Source organism: Arachis duranensis, chromosome 9, assembly GCF_000817695.3.
Source record: "Arachis duranensis cultivar V14167 chromosome 9, aradu.V14167.gnm2.J7QH, whole genome shotgun sequence".
Lineage (NCBI taxonomy): Eukaryota > Viridiplantae > Streptophyta > Magnoliopsida > Fabales > Fabaceae > Arachis > Arachis duranensis.
Window position 1 is genome coordinate 117,519,496 of NC_029780.3, and position 11,264 is coordinate 117,530,759.

The following is an 11,264-nucleotide window of genomic DNA, read 5'->3' on the forward strand; positions in this document are numbered from 1 at the left end:
CAGTGACTTAGGTAAAGTAAATGATAAAAATATATATTTTTTAATTTTGATAGTACTCCTGACATCTTTTAAGTCATTTTTTAAAATTATTTTGCATGGAATAAAATATTTTTTTTGTGATATAATTTAAATAAATTTATTAAAAATTAATAATTTAGAAATAAAACAAAATATATTTTATTTCATGCATTAAAAAAAATCTAACAAAATATTTAATTACGAGACTTTTTTTAAATATTAATGAGCTATCAATTCAAATTCCATACAATACTCTTTTGTCCATTTTTAATAGCTCATGAATATTTTTTAATAAATTTTTTTAAAATATATGGTGAGATATTACATGATTCGAATTACGCATGGAAAGTTCAATCACTCTGATTCGAATTATATGGTGAGCAATTCGAATTCTATACAATACTCTTCTGTCCATTCTTGATAGCTCATGAATACTTTTTAATAAATTTATTTTAATTATATCACAAAAAAATATTTTATTCTATGCAAAATAATTTAAAAATGACTTAAAAGATGTTAGGAGTACTATAAAAATTTGTAATGACTTAGGACATTAATAATTTAGAAATTAAAGAAAATATATTTTTATCATGTATTTACCTAAATCACTAGAATATTATAAACTTTTATAGTACTCGTAACATTTTTAAGCCATTTTTTAAATTATTTTGCATAGAATAAAATATTTTTTTGTGGTATAATTAAAATAAATTTATTAAAAAGTATTCATGAGCTATCAAGAATGGGCAGAAGAGTATTGTATAGAATTCGAATTGCTCACCATATACTTCGAATTAGAGTGATTGAACTTTCCCATGCGTAATTCGAATCATGTAATATCTCACCATATAATTTAAAAAAATTTATTAAAAAATATTCATGAGCTATTAAAAATGGACAAAAGAGTATTGTATGGAATTTGAATTGATAGCTCATTAATATTTAAAAAAAGTCTCGTAATTAAATATTTTGTTAGATTTTTTTTAATGCATGAAATAAAATATATATTTTTTTAATTTTAAATTATTATTTTTTAATAAATTTTTTAATAAATTATTAATTTTTTTAATAAATCAGGGTGTAATTCGAATCAACTTGATTCGAATTATTGTATGTGTGTAATTCGAATCAAGTTGATTCGAATTAGTGTGTGTGTGAGTTTTGTGTATAATTCGAAGCAATATGATTCGAATTATGTGTAGATTGAGTTCGAATCTAATTGATTCGAACTACATATAAACATGCATTGATTGATTCATGAACTAAATTTTGGTTTGGCGGATTTACGTAAAAATTTCTTCCCCTTGACTTATTTTAGTGTTTTATATATATGCCATATCTTTATATTTTATACAAATTTAAAATTCGTATATCTACATATCTTACATCAATTATTTTGTATCTATATCAATATTCATATATCATATATAGTTGATAGACAAAATTACTGATAATAAGTTAATGTGGCTTTGTTTAACTCTAATGAACTTTTTTTAGCGAAATACGACTAAAGTTAGAAATGTGGGTTATGATTGTGTTAGTTTAAATTGACTTATTTGAATAAAAAAAATACTTTCATAAAAAATAAAATATTTTTATTAAATTTTAAATATATTTAAGTGCATTTAAAAAAATAATTCCAATCTAGATCTTAAATCACTTTATTAAGAGGATAAAATTACATATGAAACGTAACTATTCTGTTAATCGCAATTTGATATATTATTAGTGCATTGTCGAATTGCGTAAATACTATTTTTTTTAAAAGATGACATATATATATATATATAATGATAATTGATTTATTGGCAATATTTTTATTTTTTAATAGTATTTTTTGTATTTCTATTATTAAAAAAACGAAGGAAATACTTGATTTGTATTTTTATTTTTTTATTTTTAATATTTTATTTTTTAATTTTGTAAAAAAATAAAAAAATGTAATTTTATTAGGATAAAAATATAATTTTATTAATTTATCACGTAAAATTTAATGGTAAAATTTATATGTATGGTTAACTATTATGATGTGTCTATTTATGAAGTATCACAATGTACATGATAATTTTTAAACTTTACTTATTTTAGTAAAATTCGTAATAAATAGAGAACAGTTGATAAATATTATATAAAAATTCAACAGAATTATATTATTTTTATACTCTTGTGACAACAACAGAACACACACTACTATAAATAATAAAATACATGAATAATTATATTTTATTTTATATTATCTATTGACAAAAGAATATAGATGTGCACCCTTTATAATTATAAAAGACTTAATTAATAATTTTTTCTTTAATAATCCAAAATCAGAATCTTTTCTACTTTACTCTATTTTTTAATTTAATTATAAGTAAAAGTTTTTAGAAATATCCATGCAAGAATTTCACAGCATAAAGTGAATCATAATCCTAGTTATGCTTTGTGGACCATTAGACCTTTTTAATAATCTCAATTCTCAAATCATCGATCATATCTTCAATTTCGTTTGTCTTCATCTGCTTCATCTGCCAATCATCTGCACAACACAATCATAACAAACCAACGGTTGCGATTGATTGGATGCAGAAACAAGGTGATAAGAAGTGACCCCACCATAGTGGGACCCCTTTTTGGAGCAATAATAAAATTGACCCAACAAATGGACGGTAGTAATGGTGGGGTTGACCAATTTTGGTTATGCAGTGTTCAAAAACATGACACAGTCACAGAGTTAAGGTAAACTGAGATGCTTATATAAGCATTCACCTCACTTCCCATGTTTTCTTTCTCACCCCATATTTTTTCTTCTTTTTTTACTTAAAAATATGAAGCAGTAACCTTGTTCATTAGAGCATCCATTCTTTCTTCAATCAGTCACTGTAAGTTCTTCCATCCTGTTAAACCTAGCTTAACCTTTGGATTTGGATTTCTTCTGCTACTTTTGAGTTTTGGGCTTTGCTTAGAAAATAGAAAGCATGAACCTTTTTTCTTTTTTAATTTTAAAAAAATTCTTTCTTTTTTTTTGGGTAAGTTGATTGCTATGTTGGATTTTTATAATGGGTTTATATCTGATTTGGTACTTTTTATTTTTCTGGGGTTAAAAATCTGAACTTGTTTTAAGTTGTACCCAATTTTGAAGTATTGGGAATTAGGGTTGTTAAGGATTGGGGGTTAAAGAAGCAAAAGAAATGTGAATGGATGGATGTGAAGAACTGACGATCTTTAAGTTTGTAATTGTTGGTGCTTCCTTTAATAGATTCCCTTTTAAGAGATTTGGTTATTGATTTTCTGTAAAGGAGTATTGGGAATATGCAGCTTCATATAGAATGGGTTTTCAATTTTCCTTGTCTTCTGCTTGTATTATGATTATATATTTATATTGATTTATATATTTATTGGAAGGGTGAAGTTTTGATGTTGGGTTCATTTGGATCTGCTTCATATTGGGAGAAGTTTAAATTACTGCATATATGTGTTGACTAAATTGAAACCTTGGCTAATTGGCCAGATATTTTGATTACATGAATTTTATACCATTAGTCACTCATATGGTTTGGGATAGTTGTATTCAAATGAATTTCATGAAATAGTTTTTTTTTTACATCACTTGCTCTTACACCTTTATCTTTGATTTACAGGATCTTTGATTCTTTGGTAGGTTTTACATGGATCCAAAAGGGAGCCTGTGTTCTAACAACTGGGCTAGGTCCGCTTGCTTGACCTCTCCCGGGAATGGATTGCAGACAAATATGTCATCGGATCCATCCCCTTTTTGTGGTGTTCGTGTTGAAGCGCCTTTCAAAGACTTCAACCAACCCTCTACTAACCAGTCTTTGCTTATGGCAGAGCCAAACAAGGATATTAAGATTTCTGATATAGAGAACTGTCCACTGACTGACTCATCATCGCAAACCGGTAAACTTCAAGATTGGGATCCGAATGTGATGTTAAATAACCTTTCCTTTCTGGAAGAAAAGATTCATCAGCTCCAGGGTCTTGTTCATTTGATTGATAATAAGAAGTGTCAACCTTTTGCGCAACCTGATGCGCTTGTGACACAGGAGCAGCAACTCATCACAGCTGATCTTACATCAATTATTGTTCAACTGATCTCTACTGCTGGTAGTCTTCTCCCGTCCGTTAGGCACACTCTCGCAAACACGAGTCCATTGGTCAGTCAGCTTAGCCAGCTTCGTGGCCTTAACCTTCCTTTTGGATCCGGCCCCAGTGGTGGTATTCAGCCACAAAATAATAATGTAAATAAAGTGTTTGATCAGTCCACTCAGAATGATGTACCTAATAATTGTGAACTGGAGCAAAACAACATGGAAGAGCATGAAACAAAAGATGAAGAAGATGTGGAGGAGGGAGAGAACCTTCCACCTGGTTCCTATGAGATTTTGCAGTTAGAGAAAGAAGAAATCCTTGCACCCCATACACATTTCTGTACAATTTGTGGGAAGGGATTCAAGAGGGATGCGAATCTTCGCATGCACATGCGGGGACATGGGGATGAGTACAAAACCCCGGCGGCTCTTGCAAAGCCGCATAAAGAAACCGGATCCGAACCAAAGCTCATCAAGAGGTATTCCTGTCCCTATGCCGGCTGCAAGCGAAATAAGGATCACAAGAAGTTCCAACCTTTAAAGACTATTTTATGTGTTAAAAACCACTACAAAAGGACGCATTGCGACAAGAGTTACACTTGTAGCAGATGCCACACCAAGAAGTTTTCAGTCATGGCAGACCTTAAAACTCATGAAAAGCACTGTGGTAAGGATAAATGGCTTTGTTCATGCGGTACAACATTTTCGAGGAAGGACAAGCTTTTCGGACACATTGCTCTTTTCCAAGGCCATACACCTGCAATTCCTTTGGAAGAAACTAAAGTACCGGCGGTTCCAACTGATCTTGACAGCAAAGATAACACATGTGATAAGGTTGGAAATATGAACTTCTGTTTCGGATCAAATCCTCCAAATGAAAATGAAGTTCAAAACATCATGGATGTGAAGGGTAACATTGATGATCCAATTAATTATTTCTCATCATTGAACTTTGAAGGTTGCAACTTTGGTGGGTTTAATGAATTCTCCCAGTCTCCATTTGAAGATTCAGATGCTTCTTTCTCATTTCTTATGTCTGGATCTTTTAACTATGCTCCTAAACCAGGAGGTGAATCAACTTCTGACAATCTGTAGTAACAATTTGTACTAGTAGTTCCTCTGCATAATATCTATGATTCTATGTTATCCCTTTTATTCCTCTGTGAATGAATAAAACATATGTTTCTGTGATGTTTTAAAGTCAGGGTAATATCATGTACCTCTTTATTGCTTAAAAATAGAAAGATTAATTAATTCTCTTGAAGCTCTTGTTCTTGTTCAAATGTAGGTTATGCTAAGCCACACACACCACACCAAGTGTAAGATTATAAATATCAGAAAATTTATCCAAGGACCAGGGACTGATACTGGTGTCAGTTGTTGTTTTTTGCTTACGTAGATGAATATGCCGTGCAAAAAATTGAGTTTGATTCTTGGTAGTCATCACATTAAAAATCATTCAAGTACCATGACCACCAAGGTGGGGGAAAAATTCAAACTGTATGGCAGTTTCTTGTATTATCTTTCTTTTAGATTTATCATTTATAAAAACTCTTTATTTACAAGGATAAACTATGTTTTTTCTCTTTCCTTAAAAAATATTCTTAATATTTAATTTTATTTAATTTTATCGTAACATTTTTTATTTGAAAACGTTTAGAGGTAGTTTTGACATAAAAAAAAAAATTGTTTTTGACACACAAAAAATGTTAGGGTCAGAATTGAATAAATCGGAAAAAAACGTTATAAAATTGAATTAAATTAAACATTTAGGATATTTTTTAAGAAAATTGTAAATGTTAAGAACAAAAAGTATACTTTATTTTATTTAAAAAGCAAATCACCACTAATGATTAACATGACATTAATAATACCTTAGGATTAATGAAAGGAATCCCTGGACAATATTAAACTCGAGAGTACTTATTATTATTAGTTAAGGGGAGTTGTAAGATCTCAAGCTTGAGAGTACAAATACTGTTCAGTGATGAGTTTCAAACCAGCCTTTGATGGCAAACCACAATACTTCTCCCTCAAAACTACATCATCTTGGTAGGACCAAGTCAATCCTCTAGGAGTGCTATTGGTCCACATGAATCTCTGGGAGAAGGGATTCACTAAACTTTGCTGAAATTCTCGTACTGTCTCACATAACAACCCCTGCAGCAGTTAGATAGAATTTCACTATTTCAGTCCTCATTAACTATGAGATATGACGAGACATTGGTGTTAAGGATGAAAGAATCAGTACCTCTGCCATGGATTTGATTTTCAAAGGGACAACATCACTAAGCAGGACAAGTTGTCTGTTATTATCCCCTTTTCTAAGTAGAAGAGCACAGTCAAGGATATGATCTTCAACTGTTGGTGAAGCCATTTTCTTTGAGATGTAGGGACCTAGAATAGAAATCTCTTCTTCAACAAATTGAGTCTGAGGTGAAGTAGATGGCATTGGAGCGACCATCCTGCGGTCCTCCATTGAGCTTTCGATATGAATCCACCCGGTTGTGTTCACCATGCATTCTTTGATCCATTCCAATGCGAAAGAAGCCTCCGACACTCTTTTAAAGATTCCAAATTGTCTCCTCATACTTTCCAGTTCCCTTATAACTGGCAAAGCAATTTTTGTGAGAAACAGTCCAACAACAGTACTTAAACTTGAACAAAGTATTAGGAAGGCATGTAATATTCAGAAACTTGTTACCCAATCTTGGAATGATTAAACGAGTCCCATTGAGACCTTGTAAAAGCTGCAAAGCTTTCCTTGACTCCTTGTTCAGAAGAGATGCAGTGTCCACAACCATATCCCAGCTTCGTTTTTGTTCTCCATTAAAATGCTGAAAAAGAAACAGATGTAAGCAATAAGCATTCCTAAGTGAAGAAACTATTGATCCATTCATAATAACAATGATATATCTTATGTCTACTTACACAGGGTTTAGTGCAATTGTCTGAAACTGGTGCACAACTACCACCATCAATGCTTTTTGCATCAGAAACAGGACCAGAAGACTCTGACTTGAGCTTGCCTGAAGAATTCACTAGTGATTGGATGGGCCTCTCTTTCTTCTTCTTCAATTTCATAGTATCTTGTTTCTCATTCCAGTTGGTACAACATTCAAGGGCTTTTCTTCGTGACTTCCGAGCTTGAACTACTTTTGGGGCCTTATTCTCTTTGTATGAAATGGAACTTATGCTTTCATTTGAATTGATGTTGGGACTAGAATTAACCTCTGAACAGGATGACCTTTGTGACTTAGGATGGTTTCCGTTACTTCTCACGAACGGCATATTTGGGCTGAAGTTTTCCTTATTTTGAGCAAATATTTTTTCTTCAGTGTCAAAAACAGAGAAAAGATCTTTCTTGGGTAATGATTTGTTCATGATATCCTTCTCACAACTCATCTCAACTTCAGTATAAACATTAGTTGTGCTCATACATCTAATCCTTCTAGCTCGAACCTGAGGAGAACTAGCAGCCTTACCTCCTCGTAACCAAATATTAACAAAGGCTGAACTTCTCTCTGTTGCGTTTACACAGCTGTGAAGAGTTCTCTTCTCAGAGAATCCTTTCAAAGGAATGCGAGATTTTGGTGTCTGGTTTCCCATGTTGTTTGTAATCTTTATATCAGCTTGATCAGTGACTGAGGAATTCACTGATTCATTCAGAACTGATATGGGATAGATGCTACCTGAGCAATCATTTCCAATATCTTTGACTGCTTCATCCATTGGGTGCCCTTGCCTGTAGGAATATTTAGCACCTTCCATTGCTTCTAAACCACTTTCAATTATTTCTATCTCAGAGCTTCCTGTCACAGCACTGAGAGGTTGTAGGGTCCGGTTCTCTTCATCACTTGTAATCTTTAGAATAACTTCCTGAGGTGCTGGAGAATCCACAGGTTCTTCTTGAATTGTTTCATGTGGCAAGTGCACTTGCTCATGAAAAGATTTAACCATCACTTTCGCTTCTTCAAAACTTTCAAAGACTTCATTATCAGAGTTTCCTACGGCGGCAATAAGAGATTGCATGTTCTGGTCCTCTTTCTTGGTTGTGATAAGTAAATCAGCTTCCTGAGGCACAGAAGAAGTCACTGACTCTACCATAATTGATATGGGATTGATACTACCAGAAGAATACTTGTTTCCAATATCTTCATCTGCTTCATCCAGAGGGAGCCCTTTCATGTGACAAATGTTACCGCACTCTGTTGCTTCTGCATGGCTTTCAAGCATTTCCACCTCACAGCACCCTGCTACGGCAATGAGCGATTGCAGTGTCTGCATCTCTTTCTTGCTTGTAACATTTAAAGCAGCTTCTGGAGGCACCTGAGTAGTCAACCGTTCTACCGGATCTAATGTGAGGCAAACGCTGCTTGCGGATTTGCTCCCAGTATCGTCAACTATTCCATCCAATGAGTCCCCTTGTTCATTCTGGTGTGCCTGCAAATTTGACAACTCTTCACAACATTTCTCTTGCTCTTCTCCATCAGATATTGAATTCACATCAACTGCTTCAACTAGCAGAGATGAATTCTCAGAACTGAAAAATCTTTCTCCAGAACCTTCAATCTTGTCATTAACTCCCATTGTGCATTCAGATTCTCTAGATATTGCAGTTACTGAAGCTACACTTTTTCCATCAATAGATTCTGAATCAATATTAGTCAGAAAGCTAGAGCAATGCTCTTCTATGGAAGCCTCCTGCCTCCTAAGTGGAAATTGAGTATTAGCTGAATTGTGTGGAGTTTGAAATTGTTGCATTGTTGTCCCCTGGAGTGCTTCCACAACAGGCAGACATAAGCTCTCTGTAAAATACTCTCTCAATGTGCAAAGCAAATTAGTTTCCTCAAGCAATTCTGCTTCAGGACAAGCTTCAGTCTTCTCTGTGCTGCAAACTTCATCAACTGATTGCATGAAAGGTGGTAATAGTACTTGGTTCCGATGTTCAAATTGTTCATTATCACTATCAAATTTCACAGAAAAATGTGATGTTTCAGTTTCCATAGGGTCATTCTGAACTCCAAATGTTTCATCTTTAAAATGCTGATTTCTTTCTTCACTTTGTTCCAGTAACAGAGAATTTTCAGAGTCTGTAATCAAATCCACCGATTGAATTTCTTCTGTAGAAAAACTCACCTCCTGCAATCAAAGATTAACAGCAGACATTCCGTATCAAACACCATGAACAAATTAAATGATGCTGAGAACTGAGAAGTGAGAAGCTCACTACTCCTAAAACCTGCAGTATAGAGGTCAATTATAAAACTTTTGCATCCCTTAACATCTATTCGAATTCTCAAAAAACACCATCATACTTAATTCCAATAGCTCAATTTCTTTTCTTCTTTTGGAGGAAAAAGAAAGGTACCTTAATCATCTCCAATTGTTGTTGTTGATTGTGGGGCAAATTTGCATTGAATTGGAAGACAAAGGGGATATGCGAATCAAAAGCGCGAGTAAAGGGAATCCAAGAGAGACGATAAACCCTAGAGGAAACCCCAACGGTGAAGGTGTCACCTTCGTTCATGAGAACACTGACTCCTGCCTGAAGCTTGGTGCCATTGAGCCACGTTCCATGTACTGCGAAGGAGAGACACGAAAGAATATAATTGATCGGTAAAAGAAAGAAAGAACAGAATTTGAGAAGAGAAAAGAGGAATAGAAGGTACCAGAAGAGAGGTCGGTGAGGGAGAGAGAACGGGAAGAAGGGTGGCAGAAGATGCGGAGGTGGAAGCGGCTGACACTTGGGTGAGCGAGAACGACGTCGCATTTGTGGTGGCGGCCAATTAGGACGGTTGAATCGATGTTGACGACGATGAAGATGTTCTTGAGGATCGAGTTGTTCTTGAGAACAGTCAAAACCGGGATTCTCAATTCTCCCCCTTCTTCTTCTTGTTGCTGCTGGTCAATGTTCCCAGCTGCCATTGCCATGGCCAAGAACGCAGAGAGAGAGAGAGAATGTAGAAATTGAATTCGAAATTTTGAGGAAGAAGAAGAAGAAGAAGGTGGTAACTGGTAACCGTTTTTGAAGCTTTGAATGAAATATTAGTTACTACACACCAACGGCTATCTTTTTCAATTCTTACTACTTACTACCCAACCAATCATGTTTTTTCTCTTTCTTTTTATTTAAAAGAAAATAAAAATTTATTCTTAAGGCGATAAAATTTTTTATAGACGATGAATTATTTATTTATAATTAATGATTACAATAATACACTAAAATTAAACTAAACAATAAAATAAAGTTCTTACTTGTGATTCTTATTTGTTAGCTTGAATAGTGATCGAAAAACCAATGATTTTGGTTTTGGGTTGAGAGTTGAGACAAATATGCTTTCTCAAAACTTGAACTGTGTTTGGATGAGAAATGGGCCAATGCCAGGAATTTTGGTTATTGTCCTTGTCATATATTAGCATTTTCTTTTCATTTTTTTTTAAGTCTCTTTTGTTTTTTTTGTTTTTGTTTTTTTTTTTAATTCAAATAAAAGATTATATATTTCCCCATTTAAATTATAGTAAACATAATTATGTTTTGTATATTGTGTCTCAATTTGGTAGGTAGTGTGAGCAAAATTAGAAATATATATTTTTTACTTTAATTTAGCAACTACAATGAGTAAAAATTAAAGAAAAAAAAGTTGTATGATAATTATTTAGCATTATCAACAAAATTGATAAAAAAAAAAACATGATATGAACATATCAATTATATAGGTTGAATTCACTTAAATATCGAGTAATATGAAATAGTTTTTATAATTTTGAGAGAAAAGAATAAATAGGTCCTTGACCTTTTGATTTGTAGACATTTAGGCTTTTAAGAATTTAAAAATATATTTAAATCATTAATCTTTTCAATATCTAGACATATCGATTCCTCATGTTCACTTGAGTTTGTCAGGTTTAACAGAAAAATCAAACGTGACTTCCATTGTACTGACCTGATTGATATAGATGCACACATGAGAGAGTTTTTAAAATTGGACAAATTAGATGACTCATGATCGATATATCTAAATTTTAAAGAGGTCAGAAATTTAAATGTATTTTTTTATTTTTAGAAACTTAAATATTCGCAAACTAAAAAATCAGAAATTGATTTTTCTTTTTTCTAATTTTAATGTAGTTTCATAAATGTATTAA

At 32.8% G+C, this 11,264-nt stretch overlaps 2 protein-coding genes across 2 annotated transcripts; one reads left to right on the plus strand and one right to left on the minus strand.

The window, feature by feature from the left end:
* The first annotated feature begins 2,733 nt into the window (after nt 1–2,733).
* LOC107467843 (protein SENSITIVE TO PROTON RHIZOTOXICITY 1) lies at nt 2,734–5,379 on the plus strand. The gene is made up of 2 exons (XM_016087055.3): nt 2,734–2,888; nt 3,648–5,379. Exon 2 carries the CDS (start codon nt 3,675–3,677, stop codon nt 5,208–5,210), a length of 1,536 nt encoding a protein of 511 aa, XP_015942541.1. The 5' UTR covers nt 2,734–2,888; nt 3,648–3,674; the 3' UTR covers nt 5,211–5,379.
* Nucleotides 5,380–6,015: 636 nt separating this feature from the next.
* On the minus strand, nt 6,016–10,095 carry LOC107467891 (FHA domain-containing protein PS1). The gene is made up of 6 exons (XM_016087112.3): nt 9,788–10,095; nt 9,487–9,698; nt 7,047–9,257; nt 6,820–6,952; nt 6,367–6,725; nt 6,016–6,275 (listed from the first exon to the last, which is right to left on the minus strand). The coding sequence occupies exons 1-6, from the start codon at nt 10,047–10,049 to the stop codon at nt 6,072–6,074; spliced, it is 3,381 nt and encodes a 1,126-aa protein (XP_015942598.1). The 5' UTR covers nt 10,050–10,095; the 3' UTR covers nt 6,016–6,071.
* Nucleotides 10,096–11,264: the final 1,169 nt, after the last annotated feature.